The sequence below is a fragment of the Panicum virgatum genome, chromosome 7N (genome assembly GCF_016808335.1).
Source record: "Panicum virgatum strain AP13 chromosome 7N, P.virgatum_v5, whole genome shotgun sequence".
Taxonomy (NCBI): domain Eukaryota; kingdom Viridiplantae; phylum Streptophyta; class Magnoliopsida; order Poales; family Poaceae; genus Panicum; species Panicum virgatum.
In genome coordinates this window covers 10,760,015-10,779,887 of record NC_053151.1, presented here as the reverse complement: position 1 = coordinate 10,779,887, position 19,873 = coordinate 10,760,015, and the positions used below count along the sequence as shown (strand labels likewise).

Here is a 19,873-nt window from a genome sequence, read left to right as displayed (position 1 = left end):
GGGGGGGGGGTGGGGCGGGGGGGGGGGGGGGGGGAACTCCTGCACCTGCAGCGGCACTGCGGCAGCACCTCGACCGGCGGGGTCTGGGAGAGCTCCTCCGCATGAAGCAGTGGAGAGACCGTCCTGACGAGTGGCGTGGGGATGGAATCTACAGGTGAAGGTGGAGAGGCTCTCTGCGCCGGCGCCGGTGGGGTGGACGGCGGCGATTCATGCATGTAACCGGCGCGGGGACTCGTTGGGGCGAGAAGCAGCGGAGAAACCGTCCCGACCAGCGGCGGTGTGGGGACCGAATCATCCAGTGGGGGCGGATGGGTCCTCTGCGCCGGCGCCGGCGGGCTGGACGGCGGCGATTCATGAGAGTACTCGGCCCGGGGACTCGTAGGGGTGGGAAATAGCGGAGAGACCGTCCTGACCTGCGGCCGCGTGGGGACCGAACCATCAAGCGGGGGTGGAGGCGCTCTCTGTGCCAGCGCCGACGGGGTGGACGGCGGCGATTCAGGCGAGTCCTCAGAGCGGGGACTCGTAGGGGGTGTGGAGAACTCGGACCCCGGGCTCTCCGGCTCAGGCGAGCTCGGCGTGTCTGGCGACAGGGTGACGGAGACCGTGAGGTTGCCCGGCTTGCCGAACACCGGCGGCGGCGGCGTGGACGACATCTGCGGAGCTGAGCAAGGTGGGGGATGGTGGCCAAGGAGCTAGTATTTGGGGAGGGAAGGGAGCGCTCGTGTGAGGAGAAAATTGGGATTTTGCGGGTTTCACTACAATACTTGTGGGTTTCGTTGGAATATTTTTTGTGAATAATGTCTCTCACTCTATTTTATTATTTCAGCTCGTTTGATAAATTTACAAATTCAACATCTCCATTTTTTACATAAATGAACGGTTTTGCCTTTATCTCCCTGTTGGAAAGAGACTTCGCCAAGCAGCTGAAAGGTGTAAACACCAAAGTCATACACAAAAACCAAAAATCAGAGCAAATGACACGAGTTCAAGATAGAAAAATGCTTATTGGGAAGAGAGTGCCCCCTTGACCTCTAGGGTCATCTATATATAGGAGGAGAGGGAGGTGGTAATTTTCTCCCTGCCCCCTAGCGAGTACACGATTTACAATCAGGTCCTCGAGCCGCCGCATGAGGCCCATTAATCTCATGGGCTGGGCTATTCCCCCAACAGCAGTCCCTCAGCTACTTTGTTTTGATCCTTACGACAAACATAGTAGCTGAATACATAGGAAGTGAACCAGCTCTATCTATGACCTCGGCCACGAGAACTGTTCTCATGATTGCCCGCTCATATGCCTCCCTAAAAACTCCATCCAAAAATTCAGTGGGACAAAACAGATGGAGAAAAGAGCACACATGCCAAGCACGCACTGTCGGTGTTTACCGCCAAGTCTGCTCAGAGATACCCAAAGCAGTAAGGTTTGTAGGTAGGGATCGACTGCTCTGGAACTCGATGGTGCAAGGAATACAAAGATTTAGACAGGTTTGGGCCGCGAGTTGCGTAATACCCTACGTCCTGTGTGGTTGTTTGTATTGCCTTAGGTGTTGATATCTTTCGAGGGGGTCCCTGCCCGCTCTTATATATCCGGGAGGATAGGGTTACATGGAAAGTCCCAGTCGAGTACAGTTGGAGTCCTACTACAACACAATCGAGTAGTTTTCTTGTACTGCAGCTAGTTCTACACCTATTCGGGTACTTACAAGAGAGGTAAAGTACATTCATGAGCTATTCCTTACTCTAGAACATTCTATGTTTATAAGCAGTCCCGCTGCCCCGGGTCTGACAAGCCCCTGAGCTCTTCGTAGCCGAGTCCTGCAGGCGTCGAGTACTTGGCGCGGCGTCTTTGAGTACTTCAAGTAATCATAGCGTCCTTCTGGTTGCTTCTGGGCCTTCCTTCAGATACGTCGAGTAGTCGTCCAAGTACTTCCGGTTGTTCCGAGGCTGTGAGGTGCTCAAGTCCCGAAATCTTGATCATATATGGTGCGTGAAGTACTCGCGCTCCATATGGAGTATCCCCCAAGCCTTTAGTTGAATCGCAGAATTAGGCTGAGGGTCACTTCAGTCTTTTTCTTTCTTTATTTCCAAAAAAATTAAAAAATAAATCTCTGATACACATATCCCACAGCCCCCCGAGTCTTGAATTTAAATCTCTTGATTTAGATTTAAGGATCCGAAACTCATGACAAAATATATGGCAAAACTCCTCGGAGAAGTGAACAACCTTTGATCTTCCAGGTATTCACAGAATTGTCATTGGGAATCATATAGACCCATTCGCTGACTCTTGTTTTACCCCTTTGACTCCTGGCCGCCGTCAAATTTGGATCCAAATTTCCCAATTACTTGTGCTCTCAGTTCTCCATCCACTAGCCCCTCTCGTAGCCCCCGAGCCTAAGAGCATAGCTCGTGACATTGAGATGGCTCCCAAGAGTAACAAATCCAAAGTCGAAGATGAAGAGGCTGCAAATCTTTCCATGGGCTGGCGCAAAAGCAAAATGTCTGAAGTAGCTGTACAAGAACTGGAGGCTATGGGTCTTCTCCAGAGTCAAGCTGTGATCCAATGGCGTGCAACTGAAGGGAAAGATTATCCCTTCGAAGGTACGCTTGAAACTGTTGTGTTCCGTGATTTTGTGGAACGTGGTCTTGCGGTACCTGTTTCTGAGTTCTTTCATGCTCTTCTTCGCTTCTGGGGAATCCAATTGCATCATTTGACCCCACAATCTGTCTTGCATCTCTCTATATTCACCCATTTCTGCGAAGCATTCCTTGGCATTCTTCCCCACTTCCATCTTTTCCAATATTTCTTCATCCTTGTACCCATTCCAAATGCTACCAAACCCGCCGTCGTCGGAGGATGTGAATTGGTACTCCGTCCTGAGACCCAAGACAAGTACTTATCTTATAAGCCAGCGGGTAAAGGAGTCACATGGAAAAGTTTCTGGTTTCATGTTGGGAACTTTGAATCTCCACTTCCGGAGAGAACCCCTGCCCCCCCAAGTCCAAGCATGTTGGTCGAGTACTGGACCTGGTGGCGGCCAAGTAACATGCCTCCTTGACGCTACTGCAACGTTGAAGAAGAAAGGAATCACCGGAGATCATGTAGTAATTTCCTTTGTGAGCCGTCGGATTCAGCCTCTATAGCGTCGAAAACATCCTGCCTTTAGATATGAGGGAAAAAACGATCCAACCAGATTCTCTCCTGAACCAATGGCTCGTTCTGAAGTAGTAAGGAGGTGCTGCAAGCTACTCGACAACTTTGATGAGTCTTTAATACTTCCAGCGCTCTTCTAGTCACAGGCAATCCTCCCGAGAATTCCTAGGTAAGCATCTTCGAGTACTTGCATAAAAACCCTTTACTTATTCTGATGAAACCACTTTTTTTGCAGAAGAATTATAAAACATGGTACTGCATGCCTCCGTCTTCAGATGATGCTGCCCAATCAGGTGGCGATAATGAAAAGAAGTGGAAAGCTGCACCTGGATCATTATTGTAGAGGAAAGCGTATCGACTCGACAGTGGCCAGTAAGAATCTTACTTCCTCCATTAGATCCAATTTGTCCTCAACTATCTTGTGCTGAGTTCAATTTGTTCAGGATTCAATACCTTCCAGAGCATGAGAAGGATCAGATCCAAAATTTCCATAACTGGGTGCAGAGTGACCCAAATTTGACTACTCGATCAGCCCCCGAGTCACCAATAATTGGGTTGGTCGAGAACTCTGCTGCTATTTATCAAGATGTAGGTACTTCTGGAACATCAAAGGAGTCAACTCCCGAAACAATCAAGCCTACTCCATCTGGGCTACTAGGGAAACTGCCACTGCTGCTGGAATTGGTGGTGATGAAGCTGAAGGGTCAAAGAATCATTCCGTTCGAGTAGTACCTTTTCGGACTCTTCCTCAATCTGTCCAGGAGGAGTTGGGAAAGGAGCTCTTTGATGATCCACTGCTATCCATAGAAAATGTGAAAAAGCTTGTGGATTATATGCAATGGAGCTTCAAATTTACCAAGGTAACATTTCCGCTGTCTTGTCTTTGCTGATATCGAGTGCTTTATGACATCTGACATATCATTTGTTGCACTTGTAGGATGTTACCAATCACTCCTTGAAATCTCAGGGTTTATATCAGACCGTAGACAATCGGAACACCTTGGCTCAGAAGAATGCAAAAATTGCAAAATGTCTTGATGAAGTTCTTATTGCACGGAACAAGCTTTATGAAGCTAACTGTGAGCACACACGAGAACTTTACAAGATGAAGCAGAAAATCAAAAGCCTTGAGTAGGAAAAAACCAAGCTCCAAGAACAACTACAGATTGCCCAAGCCTGTAAGTTCTTGAATCTTCTCTTGATAGTACTTTGTCAATAATTGAATAATCACCAAGATGTCCTTGTATCAGGTTCTTCAAGTGACCAAGCTCGACTAGTAGTAGCAGCTCAAGTCATTGTGGATATGGTAGAGTCTGAAGGAAGATCGTCGAGTAGTAAATCTTTGGTGGAGCATTTAGAAGAAGCTCCCAAGAAGTTCTTCGACATCATGACGGCTACCTCCAAGAATTATCTGACCCATATGATTGGAATTGTTAAGTCTTACTGGCCTCAGCATAACTTAGCTCCCATAGCTAAAAGAATAGCCGCTGATTGCTCTGATGAGGATTTCCAGGGCTATTGTAAAGAATCAAAAGTGATTGCCGAGGAGATCTTGAAGAACTTGGCAGAATAATCTGCTTGTAACAACTCTTGTAATCTTGTAAAGACTTTGTCAGACCCGGGACAACGGGACTGCTTATAGATATAGAATGTTCTAGAGTAAGGGATAGCTCATGGAGGTACCTTATCACTTTTGTAACTACTCGAATAGGCGTAGAACTAGCTGCAGTACAAAGGAAACTACCCGATTGTGTTGTAGTAGGACTCCAACTGTACTCGGCTAGGACTTTCCATGTAACCTTAACCCCCCGGATATATAAGGGTAGGCAGGGACCCCCTCCAAACAATGAACAACACCTAAGGCAATACAAACCACAAGGGACGTAGGGTATTACGCAAACTCGCGGCCCGAACCTGTCTAAATCTTTGTGTTCCTTGTACCATCGAGTTCTAGAGCCGTCGATCCCTACCTACAAACCCTACTGCTAAGGGTATCCCTGAGCAGGCTTGGCAGTAAACACCGACAGCTGGCGCACCAGGTAGGGGATCCAGCAAGTCCACCAACGAATTCGATGGCCAGATCAAGCGACGCCAACAACATGCCGGAAGGCACAACCCTCGTTTTCGGTTCCTGGCTTGCACGGTTGACGGAATGCGAGGCTTCTCTAGCCACCTTGTCATGCCTAACTCGACTAAATCGAAAACCCGCTCCCAACTCGTCGACATCCGCGAGACCGCGGATATCGACAAGAAAAGAGTTCCACCCGAACTCGACTTGGACAACTCGGGAAACGTGATAGCTCAGAACCAAACTCTTGGCTTGGTCGAGTTTGACACAAATTCTGACTCCGAAAAGCCTCACTTTTCCAAAACCCTTGGAAAATACTTGGGTCATCTCAAGATGATCAAACGCCCTAAGATCAAAAACTCAAAACTACTCGCTGGAGTAGATCGAGTTTCACGATCAATCAAGGGCTGCATTAAACTTGCAGAAACTGCTCTCAGCCCATCTGCGCCTCAGCAGAACCCCAAAGCACTAAACCCACCGCAGAAGAGGTCGGGCGATATGCTCTCAGGCATCGATCGGGTAAATTCGAAGCTTGCCGACTGCATTAAGGCGGCGGAAAACACTCTGCAAAACAAAGAGCAGAAATCGTGAGAAGGAATCTGCGGGGGAGCTGGTGAGACAAACCCCCGGCTTGTTCGGATGGGACCGTCTATCTCAAGGATACCTCAGAGCCCATCACCGAAACCTGCTCACACTCGGACTCCAAAACCAGTCGAGTCCAACTTCGATCAGGACTTTGATCGCTTCATGAACGTCCTCGAGAACTTTGAACCGTTCAATGATCTTGAAGAGTGGTCAGACAACGTCGAGTTGTTCATGGACGCTATGGCCAAACCAACTGAGCATGCTGACACTCTTTGGGAACTGGCCAAGCTTCAAAAAGGAAAAGCCAAGGCTCCAGAATAACCCAGTGATTCAATCTATGATAAACCCTGGATCAAGGAGCCTGAGGGGCTGACTCCCGCCCAATCACGGCTACACTGGATGAACGAGAACGCCCTCCTTCTAGAGATGGGCATACCGCTTCTTGCTCACCCAAAGCACACACACTCCAAAATCGGTGGGCTAACCGACTCCGAATCTGAGTACTCTTCTCACTCGGAGGACGACCTGGATGACCTAATCCAGTACAGTAAACAAGTCGAGTCCAACTTGGCTAAGAAATTCAAGTCCGATCAGGACTCCCTTCCTAACATGATTATATATGCAACGCCGCAAGGACGGACGGTGCATCTCAGGAAAGCACAAGATCCCAACGACTCCGGCTCACAGCCAGCAGATCTGCCCTACCAACAGAGCAATTCTCTAGACCCGTCCTCAGGTAAACAAGACCAAGAAGTTCAAGACCTTTGCCGTGAAATCCTCATGGTTCGTATCGCCGAAGAACCTGAGGGTGATCCCACAGAACGTCTTAACCTTGATGACTACAATTCTGATGATTTCGACGAGTACCTTTCCAACAATATGGAAACTACTCCTCCTACAATCACAGAAGCCCAAGCTACCACAAATAAGGATCCACCTGCTCCACCTCTTCCTCCAGCGGTGACCGTCACCGTCCAACTGGATGAGCAGAATCCAACAGAAGACCTCTATGAATGTCGTCGCCAGCTCAACCAGAAGAGGGCGTTCAGGCGTCAGCACCTCGCTAACACCCTACAGGAACAGCAAGGCGACAACTACGACTACTCCAACTGCGACCTCCATAGTGTGATCAACGTTGGGTGCGATGCACACAACATCATCATTTCAAGGAGAAAGGAACGGGAGGAAGTCGAGGCATATAGCCCTTCTTCCAACTACCGCATTCCGCCTAAGGCATCCGCTTCATTCAAGAAGCACAAGCCGGCTACCATCTGTACCCGCCCTCAGGGTGAACCACGCACCCAACATCAAGGTGAACCGTCTCAGAGCGGAAACAGAATCAACAAAGTACTGCTACGCAAGTGCTTTATCCATCCAAAGAGCTCTCACATGATCTTCCAGTGTGATTCACTCCGCAAGGCCCTTGGGGCACCTCTCCTGAAGGAGACACCACCGATAAATCTAGTCGACCTCTGTATCGACTAGTTCTACCTCGAATTTAGTCGACCATTATATCGACTAAGTTCCTTCTTCGAATAAATTTTATCCAGTCATGTAAACCATTGCTCACGTCCAACGAGCAAGGGGTAGGTCTTATGAGTCAGAGTCTGTCACTTTACAGCTATCGTAATTTCGACAAATCCAAATAAAGTTGATTTCTCGTATATCGACTACTTGGCTCTTGCTCACACGACCAGTACCCCATCTCGAAAGCCTTGCTCGGCTCGAGCAGCTATCTTGTGGTTTTTATGGTTCATACTTGAGTGCTTTTTCGGCATTTATGTCTTGGGCAACCTGACGGGGTTTGTACCTAACAGTTCTGTCCTAAAAGACACTCTAGTCCTCTGGTAGGACACCCTATTCGCCCCGCCCAAGTAGGTCTTGGATACTCTTTTAGCACCTTCATCTTGGGCAACCTGATGGGGTTAGTACCTAACAGACTTGCCCAAAGAGTTACTCCAGTTCTTAGTTAAAAGGACACCCTACTTGCCTCGCTCGAGTAGGTTTTGGATACTCTTTTGGCACCTTCATCTTGGGCAACCCGATGGGGTTAGTACCTAACAGACTTGTCCTAAGAGTTACTCCAGTCCTTGCTTAAAAGGACACCTTACTCGCCTCACTCGAGTAAGTTTTGGATATCCCTTCGACATTTACGTCTTGGGCAACCCGACGGGGTTCGTACCTAACAGTTCTGTCTTATGGATTACTCCAGTCCTTGGTTAAAAGGACACCCTACTTGCCTCGCTCGAGTAGGTTTTGGATATCTTTCTGACATTTATGTCTTGGGCAACCCGACAGGGTTCATACCTAACAGTTCTGTCTTAATCCAGTTCCTAGTTAAAGGGACACCTTACTCGCCTTGCTCAGCTTTGGATATCCTTTCGACATTTACGTCTTGGGCAACCCAACGGGGTTCGTACCTAACAGTTCTGTTTTAAGGATTACTCCAGTCCTTGGTTAAAGGACACCCTACTCGCTGGCTCGAGTAGGTTTTGGATACTCTTTCGGCACCTTCATCTTGGACAACTCGACAGGGTTAGTACCTAATAGACTTGCCTAAGAGTTACTCCAGTCCTCAGGTAGGACACCTTACTCGCTCTGCTCAAGTAAGTTTGGGATGTTTCTAGAATATTCACGTCTTGGTTAACTCGACGGAGTTCAATCCTAACAGTCCTATTCCAGAAACCAATCCAGTCTATTAATAGGACATACTACTCGATACTATCGAGTAGTTTGGGCCATTTTCGTAAATAGCTGCATACTATCTGGGTAACCAAACAAGGTCTATCCTAAATGGTCAACTACGAAAATCCCTTAAGGAGCACGGGTAAGTTCATGATACTCTAAAATAAGGTGACACAAGTTTCCCGCTTGCTTAGTTTACTATAGGAATCTCCGCTACGGAATCTTTTTGCCTCGAGTACTTGACGGGTACTACTCGCTTGCTCGAGATACAAAAAGAACTCATGTTTTCCCTTAGTACTCTGAGTAGTTGTCGAGAGCTGACTGTCCTCTTATCTATCAAGAAACTCCTTATACCTCCTAGATACTCTAAATGAGATCCCCCCCGATTTGGACAACAAAGTCCATAATAGCTACGCGCTAATAAAACATTTCCTTTGAAAAGGAAACCCATACTAAGCTACGGCTTTGAACACCCCCATAGTGCTATTCCCACTTGGTTAATCCCGAGGGATTCAATCCTAACCGGTTAGCACCATGGTTTCAGAACCATACAGATTCAATTCTATTTGAGAATGCCTCCCGAGGCACTTACGGATACAATGCATCGTATCTACTGTTATAACTGAGTGGGCGCGATGCCGCCTACACTCAGGATCCTCGAGTGCAATTACTCGACACAACAAAGGATTCCATAATCCTACCTCCAAGTACTTAACATTACACAAATATCCAACATTTGTTCAAAGTACTTCTGGCTCACACGCCAATTCAATTACAAGACAAGCTTAAGGAGACTCTGCCCTGCTCAAGGCTTCTACAATCTGATCAGCCACCCAAGAGGTTTTAGTCAAATACTCACGGAACTGATTTTCCGTATAGTCAGTCTTGGCACCTTGTCCAAGGGCGTCCAGACGAGTGGTTGGCCAATAAGACTTCACCAGCCCAAGCACGTGACCTACGTATTGATGGGTGATGTCGGAGACAAACCTCTCTGAAGCGCATCTAGGCCGATAGATGCTAATGGAAAGTTTCGCTGATTAATGACAACCGTATGCGACTAACGTGTGTTTTAAAGGAAAACTCAATAACTGGTTTAGTCTCATATGAAATATGAAAGGAGACCCCTCAATTCGAAACAATCATGCGTGCCAAGGACTCAATTTGAAAGATTAAGGACCTTTCTAGTCTCAAGTGTCACAAGGAGATGAAGGACACTTGATTTAGCTAGGTTTTATAGTTTCTAGTTCTTGATCGTACTATTAAGAGGGGTTCATGAGTTAGTAGCTTGATCAAAATTGAGTTGGCCTAAGAAATCTTGCACACTCGCTCAAAAACAGTCTAAGATGGTCAATAGAAGTTAACACAACGCTTGGAAGAAGAAACAATTCAGCTGAAAACAAAGAAAAACAGCAGCATCGGTTGAACCGATGCCCTATCATCAGAGCATCCGATGCTTGGCGGAAGGACCGATGCCCTGTCGGTCTATCTTCTCTGGAAGCAGGCAGGAATTAAGTCAAAAACTCTATAGCACCGGTTGAACCGATGGTCCCAAGAAAAGCACCGGTGCATTAGATGTACTTTGTTCCAGAGAGCATGTTTTGGTGGACTTCAACTTCTCTTCTGCACCGATTGAACCGACGCTTCAGAATCAAAGCACCGGTGCATTGGATGTACCTTGTTCCAGAACGCTTGTTTGAGTTGATCAGTGAACCTCTTCAGCACCGGTTGAACCGATGCCCCTACGGAGCATGCACCGGTGCAATGACGCAAGCGTGGATACGGTGTCAGAACTCCAATGGCTACTAATTGGACACAGAGAGACCGGTTGAACCGATGCTTATACTTTCTATCCCGTCGGTTCTTCCGGTGGTCACGGTTTTTATGCAGTAAACTTCCAACGGCTATGTGACCTCCTCCACTCTATATAAGGGTACCCCCTGGCTCATTTCAGTTGCCTTTGACACCTTGAATACCTGAGGCCACCCTTGAGAAGAAGAGAAAGAGCTTTGAGCAAAAGAGAGAAGATCTAGTACTTTGTTTGTGCTTCAACCTTGAAGAATTCATCCTTTGCAAGTGTAGCAAGTGTGCTTGAGCTAGGGCCAACTGAGTGTAGGTCAAGTGAAGGCTTAGGAGCTTGTTACTCTTGGTGATTGACAGCACCTAGATGATCTTGGTGATTGAAGGTGTTTCTTTCGGAGCTTGCCAAGGATTGTGGGAGCCCGAAGAAGTTTGTACGTGGCTTGAGCTCCACCACGCCGGGATGGTGAATGGAGACTCTTAGTGAGCGCCCAAGTCTCGGTGACATGGGAGGTGACAAGACTCTTAGTGAGTGTCACAACGTGGATTAGGGGTGTGTGCCAACACATCGACACCACGGGAAAAAATCCGGTTGTCTCTTGCCCACTCTTTCATTTCAAGCATTTACTTTCATGCAACTTTTCATGTGCTTGACCTTAGAGATCATAACTTAGCTCTACCTTGCTTAGTTTCTTTTCTTGTTGTATCTTTAGTAGCTTGTGTAGTTTGCTTAGTTAGCCGGTTGGTGAATTGAGCCTTACTAGCTTTGCATAGGTTAAGGTTGTTTTAATTGCTTTAGAAATTTGAAAAAGGCCCAATTCACCCCCCTCTTGGTCCATCAATCCTTACACTCTCGAAGGCTCCAGGCACCCTGCGAAGCCTCCTCGCCAGCGTGAGCGACTCGTCTCCATCCTCTTGTGGGATATCCATGGCCTCCGCCACCTCCAGGGCGGCATCTCTAACTTCTCTCAGCTCCACGAGTTCTCGCTGCATCAAGTCTCGAGACTCTGACAAAGTCTTGAGTTGTTGCAGCACCGTTGCTGCCTCACGGTCAGAGTCCTCCTTGATCTTCTTAAGCCTATCTAACTCATTTGCGTTGTGGTACATAAGAAACTTTAAATCTAGTACCAAGCTTTCCTGAACCTCTAAAGATTTGGCACAAGCTGTGTACTCGATAGAAAGAAAATCTTATAAACACTAAGCAGATCTAATAGTCGAGTGCATATTAAATGCTAAAGACTAATCTTTTTTAGATTGGGAAAGCTTCTTCAGCTTCCCCTCAAGAGCAGTCTTCTCAGACGAGAGCATTTTAACCCTCTCTTTGAGAGCATTTAGCTCTATCTCATCTGGAGACTGGACACTCATTCGTCTCAGTGCTTCCTGCAAAACAAAAAGATCAGAATACTACTCGATCTACTCCAAATGTACTCGAAGTATTCGACTACTTACCTCTAGTAGCTTGACAGCTAGCTGCACATTCTCTCTTGGCAAATCGCTTCTAGATGTGACCTGGGAAGCACTCGCCACCAACTCAACAACAACCCTTTTGGGCACTTCTTTAGTTTTTCCTACAGTATTTCCTGTGACTTGGGAATCTAAAGGAAGAACATGCTACTTAAATCACACTAAGGGCAAACAAAAGGAAACTTTTCCTACAAGGCACTATAAGCTTACCTATTGGGGCCTCCGCAGGCTGTTTACCATCACCTCCCTCAGGAAGCTTCTCGCCTTCTCCTCCTTCTGGAAGCTTGCCGCTTCCACCACCCTCCAGGATCTCCACTTTGGCCCTCTCAGAATGGGGCAAAGGAGAATCCAGAAGCATGGAATCGACCATAGCTTCCGCATCATGAGCACTCATCTCAGGAGTACTCAGGGGCTTCCCCAGCGCTAGCTGAGAAGTCGAGTGGCTCTCTGCCCCCGCATCCTCACCAAGGACCGCATCCTTGCAAAGACAAAGTAGTTACAAACTACTAGATTCAAAACAGATCCTACATATATAAGTTCTAAAGAACTTACGCAGGAGCTCTTATGAGGGCAAACCCCTTGACGCCAAATTTGCGGGCAGGCTTCGTGATCACGGCCAGCTTACCTGCATCGATGGTCTTATTATATCGGAACTACTCGCTAAAGGAGTATCCCCGATCCCACTTGACAGGTCCGCTGTGGTGGAGGGGACAGTTTGTACCACCGCAGTATCATCCCCAGATGATGAGGTCCATGGCATCTTAGCCGCCGGACTTCAAAAAGCAAAAACACAAATCAAAACTTGCAAATCGACAACTAGAAAGTAGTCGATTGCAAATATAACTAGCTACTCACCTGTCGCTAGTAGTTTTGGAGGAGCTTCTATGCTTCCTTGCCACTGACCGAGTACTCCTCAGGCGCTGGGTCTGGGCATCAGTACTTGGAGTGCGGCTGTGCTCCCCATCACTTCTTTCCCCAAACGCTGCCTCATCTGCATATCCAAGTCTGGACATCAGTCTTGTTTATATGAAACCTCATATAAATATTGAGATTTGATTAACAGATCGAGGAAATTGGAAGAACAAAAGAGCGAATAAATGCCGGGTAGCAAAGGACTACTCTTAAAGCGATCCACGTCCTCCTACAGAAAGAAAATCCTATCAGATTTACACTATGATAAAGTACTCAATTTCTACGTATCGACTACTCTTCTCAAGTATCTGCTTCGGCAGATTTGCAGCAGAAAATGTACTAGGAATAACTGGGATTTTCTTTACATCCTTCAGAAGTTGTTGTACTCGACTTAAAACTACATCATTCGAGATCTCTTCCTCCGAGTATCTTGACGGATTAGTTGTTCCCTGATACTGGAATCCGAACAATTCCCGAGCCTGCAATGGTTGGATTCTTCTCTTCATCCAGTCAAATATGACTGCCTCTCCAGTTAATAAGTTTTTCCTCAGAATGGCAATTCGCTCGAGAAGTTGGGGGATCTGACTCTCGTCGACTGGTTTTTTTATTCCACTCGGGCCATTGGATTGGAGGGCCGAGAGTAATGGATGGAAAACTTCTCGACTGGTTCTCGACATAGAACCACTTGGGTTTCCATTCGATTACTTTATTACCAAGCTCATACGGGATATACACTTTATCCTTTCTTTTCCTAAGTTGTAGACCCGCGCCCCCTACTACATCTAAGACAAATCTGTTGGGCTACGGCTTCAAATGAAAAAGAAAGCGAAAGAGTTCGAAATGGGGATCAATGCCCAGAAAAGCTTCGCATAAATGCACGAAGATGGAAATATGAACAAAGGAATTTGGGGTCAGATGATGCAACTGGATCCTGTAGTAGCGCAGGAGCCCAGAAAAGAAAGAAGAACAAGGAAACCCCAATCCTCGTTCCAAGTATGAGGTGAAAGCAATAACTTCCCCCGTATTTTCATACGGATGATCCGAACCCAAGGTAGGACGCCATTGGATAATAGATCTGGGAACTAAAAGACCTTGCGACACTAGAGATTCTATGTCAGATTGGGAACACTTACTTGTGTTCCACTCCTCATTGCGGGTTGGCTCCACAGCCGCGCCCTTCCCCTTGGTCACTTTCTTGGGTGCCATCCGGAAGTCTACGGATCGCTTCATGTGCATAAACTGGCGGAAACCCTAAGAGGAGGATGGGGAACGACAAGGAATAGGAACTTTGGATCTGGGAGCTTGAGAGCGAAAGACAGATCTAAAGCAGTAAAAACTAGTGGCGGCTGGTGGGGTAAAACCCAAGTCACCATTTCATTTTATAATGACGGTGGAAAATATGGTAAAAACACCCAACAGGCCAAACAATCCGTTGCAAATCGCAGAAAAAACGGGATTTAATAGAGACATTCCTTTTTCTGAGATTACATTCAGGAAAGGAAAACACTCATATCTCTAGTCGACTACTCAACACTCTTTTCATTAACTGGGATTACATTCCAAAATAGGGATAAGTACTCGACACAGTACAACTACTCGACATTCCTTTCCTTACCTGGGATTACATTCCAGAATAAGGAAAAGTACTCGACTCAAAACAATTATTCGATATTACAACTCGAGTACTTTCTATTTTTACAAATGACTCGGGTTTGCATGCATAACGCCTAGATCTCTTGAGAGCTTCTAGTCGACGCCTGCTGCAGGTAGATCGGCCCGAGGCCGTGACAAAGTACAAACTTCTTATTCCCATTTAGGAAATAATGATACTCATATTATGGGAGAAAATTTTCAAGAGCATGGAGGCAGATTACAGTAATCACCTCACAAGTCCTCTTGTAGCATCTTCTGGAGAAACTTCTCCATCTCCCAGAATACGTTGTGGCAAGATCAAGCTTCCCCGCCAGAGATGTTAGTTCTTGGGCACCCAGATACAGGCAACCCCAAGGATGTGACATAACAAGACTCAACCTAGCAACCCCAAATCTGCCTCATTGGAAGATGTAAGGACATGATATCCAGCATGGATCCAATAAGAACATTGGGGATGCAGGAGGAGGCAGTAGAGACTTCTCTTGTCACTCGCAAGTTCTCTTCTAGCATCTTTTGCTGTGAAGAACTACACAAATTTTAGGAGGGCGAGGGTAAGAACACCAAGGAAAAGCCATGGTTGCTACACTTCGGTGCTTCTGCTAAGGACCTCTCCCCTGCCTTTTATAGCCACAAAGGGGCTTACTGAGGAGAACCCGTGAGTCAATAAGTGCACATTTCACGGACTCATTCATGGCTGCATTCACGGATGCAGTCAAAGATGCAATAATACAGATTCTCCAAACAGTAACGTCCCACGTGAGCACTGAATAAAGAGCCGTACATCCCGGGTTTTATTCCTGAAGTTATTTCGGGTGCAATTAGTGTGGCGGATCCAATTGTGTCATTTTTCTGGGATTTTTCTCGAAAAAGAGGTCTTTTCAGATTCCGGATCTGATGAATCCTGCAAATAATCTGAAGGGTAAAATCTGATGCCACAACTTAAATCCTTAATTCCAAATCTATGCTCAGGGGCTACTCGCAGCAAAAGGGATTTTGATTTAAGGCTCGAGGGCTGCTGGATATAGGCATCAGAGATTTATTTTTAAATTTTTTTGGAAAATAAAGAAGGAAAAAGACTGAAGTGACCCTCAGCCTGATTCTGCGATTCAACCTAAGGCTCGGGGGCTACTCCATATGGAGCACGAGTACTTCGCGTACCATATATGATCAAGATTTCAGGGCTTGAGCACCTCACAGTCTCGGAGCAATCACGAGTACTTGGAGGACTACTCGACGCATCTGAAAGAGGGCCTAGAAGCAACCAGAAGGATGTTCTGACTACATGATGTACTCGAAGACGCCGTCCAAGTACTCGACGCCTGCAGGACTCGGCTACGAAGAGCTCGGGGGCATGTCAGACCCGGGACAGTGGGACTACTTATAGACATAGAATGGTCTAGAGTAAGGGAGAGCTCATGGATGTACCTTATCTCTTTTATAACTACTCGAATAGGCATAGAACTAGCGGTAGTACAAAGGAAACTACCCGATTGTGTTGTAGTAGGATTCCAACTATACTCAGCTAGGACTTTCCATGTAACCTTGTCCCCCCGGATATATAAGGGCGGGCAGGGACCCCCTCCAAACAATGAACAACACCTAAGGCAATACAAACCACACATGACGTAGGGTATTACACAAACTCGCGGCCCGAACCTATCTAAATCTTTGTGTTCCTTGTACCATCGAGTTCTAGAGCCGTCGATCCCTACCTACGAACCCTACTGCTAAGGGTATCCCTAAGCAGGCTTGGCGGTAAACACCGACAGACTTGTCATTATATGTATTGCTTTTATCCTGTTGGTGTGTCATCAGAAGCATGATCTGATATGATACCGTAGGATAAGTAGTCGAAACACAAACTACTCGAGTGGGCAAGTAGAGTGCTCACTTGTAGTAATCTCCGTAGTTGATCAGTTAGGATGAATCCCGTCAGACTATCCAGATAGAAAGAACGGTGTAGAGATATCCATAATCTACTTGAGCGAGCGAGTAAGGTGTCCTAACCAAGGATTAGAGTAATTTCTGAGATAGATCTATTAGGATGAGCCCCGTCGGGTTACCCAAGATGAAACCATCCTAAAAATATCCAAGACCTACTCAAGCCAGCGAGTAGGGTATCTAACATGTAGACTGTTGTAACTATTAAGATTGACTAGTTAGGATGAACCCTGTTGAGTTACCCCAGTAGAACTAATTTTAATAGTATCCAAAACATACTCAAGCAAGTGAGTAGTTGTGCCTTTCACGCAAGGCTGGAGTCACCTATATAGTTGACCTGTTAGGATGAACCTGTCGAGTTACCCAAGTTGGACAAACTAGTAAAGGTATCCATAGACCTTCTCGAGCCAGCGAGTAGGTTATGTCCCTATATTGAGGAAAAGGATGTGGCTTGTATAGTTATTCCAATCGAAAAACTGTGTAAGCTATCCAGCTTAGGTTATCCAGGTCGGTATGAATCTGTAAAGATTACCCTGGTTGGAAAAACTTGTTAGAAAATAGTCCAATATGATGCTGCCAGGTTGAAAACTGCCTTCAATGTAGTCAAAAAGTTGATAGAAACCCTTGATTTATTAAAGAGATCAACTGATATCACCATGTAACTTGGATCAAGGATAAAATCTGTGCATGTGCTCGATGTTCCAGGAATTGGGTACTTCATTATCGTCAGCATCGGTAATTCTGTATGATACAGGTCTTGTAACTTTAGACACAATGAAAGGTCCCTCCCATCTGGAATTTAACTTGTGCAGTCCTGTTTCATCTTGAATCCTTCATAGGACTAGATCTCCTATATTAAAAGATCTTTGCTGGACATTGCGATCATGATAGCGTTTGACTCCTTGAAGATATCTAGCCGATTGGGTCAAAGCATTGATCCTGACTTCTTCGACTGAGTCCAACTCAAGTTATCGAGCTTCATCTGCTTCTCCTTCCTGATAGGCCTCTACTCTTGGAGATTTCCACATGATGTCTGCAGGTAGTATAACCTCAGACCCATAGGTGAGGAAGAAAGGAGATTATCCAGTCGCTTTGTTGGGCTACGTTCGCAGCCCCCAGACCACATGGGGTAGTTCTTGAATCCACTTGCCACCCTTCTTAGAGTTAGAGTCGTAAAATCTCTTTTTCAAGCCATCGAGTACTAAGCCATTGATGCATTCCACTTGACCATTTGCTCGAGGATGGGCCACTGAAGAATATTTCACCTCAATGCAGGAGTTATCGCAGAAACCCCAAAAAGACTGCGATGTGAAGTTAGAACCCAGATCTGTGATAATAGTGTGGGGAAATCCAAACCGGTGTATGATGTCGGAGATGAAATCCACTGCTCTATCTGATGAGATCTTGACAATGGGCTTGTACTCGATCCACTTGGTAAACTTGTCGACTGCTACCAGCACATGATTGAATCCTCCTGGAGCTACGATTAAGGGTCCAATCATGTCCAGACTCCAACAGGCAAACGGCCATGACGGAGGGATTGTTATCAGATTGTGTGCTGACACATGAGTCTTTTTGCCGAAGAATTGGCAGCCAGGACAACATCTGACAAGGTCTTCTGCATCTGATACAACAGTTGGCCACAAAAATCCTGACCTGTTGGATTTGCCGACTAGTGTCCCTGACACGGCATGGTTGCCACAAACTCCTTCATGTATTTCCCTGAGAATGTCTTTGCCTTCTTCAAAGGTAACCCATTTCATGAGGATGCCAGAGGCGGAGCACTTGTATAGGTTGTCGTCGACGAGAACGAAACCTTTGCTTCGCCTGATAATGCGGGCAGCTTTGGTGCTTCTTGGCATCAATGTGTGGTGGAAGCTTGAACTCCTTGATGAAGTTGATGAACTTAATCCGCCAATCTTCTTCGATCATCAATATTTCTATAACTATGGCCGGGGCCTCTATGTTAGTAGTTTGTTGACCGTGTACCTTGACTGATGGATGATGTAGTTCATGCACAAAGACTCCAGGTGGAACAGTTGCTCGAGTAGATCCAAGTTTGGACAGGACATTGGCTCCCACGTTGTTGTCACAATCTACGTGGTGAATTTCCAATCCTGAGAACTTGTTTTCGAGTTTTTTGATTTCTTCAACATATGCATCCATTGTATCCTTGTTGATGTCCCATTCTTTGTTTACTTGCTGGACGACGAGTAGAGAATTGCCGTAGATAAGTAGTCACTTGATGCCGAGAGATACTACTAGGCGAAGCCCGTGTAGCAGTGCCTCATATTCTGCTTCATTGTTGGAGACTTTAAACAGGATCTGGAACACATATTTCAACTGCTCTCCTTTGGGGGAGATGAATAGAACTCCCATGCCACCTCCGTCGAGCTTGAGTGAACCATCAAAATACATTACCCAATGCTCTGGGACGTTGTGAGGTGCTGGGATTTGATTTTCCCGCCATTCAGCTAAGAAGTCGACTAGTGCTTGCGACTTGATTGCTGTTCTTGGCTTGAAGTTGATTTCCAAGGCTCCCAGTTCAACTGCCCATTTTGAAATTCTTCCGGTGGCATTCCAATTGTGGAATATATCCGCCAATGGGAAGTCAGTGATAACTAAGACCTTGTACTCGTTGAAATAATGTCAAAGCTTCCTGGAGGTTATTAGAATTCCATACAAAACTTTCTAAATTGATGGGTATCTAACCTTTGATTCAGAGAGTACTTCACTGATGAAGTAGACTGGTCTCTAGACACCGTAAGTGTGGCCTTCCTCTGGTCGTTCGACTACTATCGCTGTGCTGACTACATGACTAGTCGCAGCGATGTAGAGGAGTAGTTCCTCGCCTGGTAGTGGAGCAGTAAGAATTGGCGGCGACTAGAGGTGATGCTTGAGATTCTCGAGTGCTTCGGCGGCTTCTGTAGTCCACTCGAATTTGTCTTGTCGCTTGAGGAGCTTGAAGAAGGGTAACCCCGTTCACCAAGCCTGGACAAGAACTGATTCAAGGCTGCCATGCAGCCTGTAAACTTTTGGAGGTCCTTGATGGTAGCTGGAGCATCCATGGCCATGATGGCATTGATCTTCTCTGGATTAGCCTCAATCCCACGGTTGCTGACGATGAATCTGAGTAGTTTTCCAGAGGGCACGCCGAAGACACACTAGGTTGGGTTGAGTTTCCAGCGAAACTTTCGGAGGCTATTGAAGGTTTCTTCTAGGTCAGCGATGAATTGATCCTGGGTCTTGGTCTTGATAATGACGTCGTTAACATAGGCTTCAACATTGCGATATAGCTGATCAGCAAAGCACAGTTGTATCGCGCGCTGATAGGTGGCTCTAGCGTTCTACAACCCAAAGGACATGGTCTTGTAGGCATATACCCCGTAAGGGGTGATGAATGCCATCTTGATTTGGTCTTCTTCTTTCAGGGCGATCTGATGATAGCCTGAATAGCAGTCGAGGAAGGATAATAGGACGCATCCTGCAGTCGAGTCGATTACTTGATCTATGCAGGGTAGCCTGAAAGGATCCTTTAGGCAGTGCTTATTTAAATCAGTGTAGTTGACACACATCATCCACTCATTGTTGTTCTTCTTCTGGACGAGTACAGGGTT

At 46.4% G+C, this 19,873-nt stretch overlaps 1 protein-coding gene across 1 annotated transcript; it reads right to left on the bottom strand.

The window, feature by feature from the left end:
* Nucleotides 1-50: 50 nt before the first annotated feature.
* On the bottom strand, nucleotides 51-751 carry LOC120682506 (proline-rich receptor-like protein kinase PERK2; the record flags this gene model as incomplete). Its single annotated transcript, XM_039964459.1, has 1 exon — nucleotides 51-751. A coding segment is annotated over exon 1 (603 nt), but the record flags the coding sequence as incomplete, so codon positions are not given.
* Between the last annotated feature and the right edge of the window lie 19,122 nt (nucleotides 752-19,873).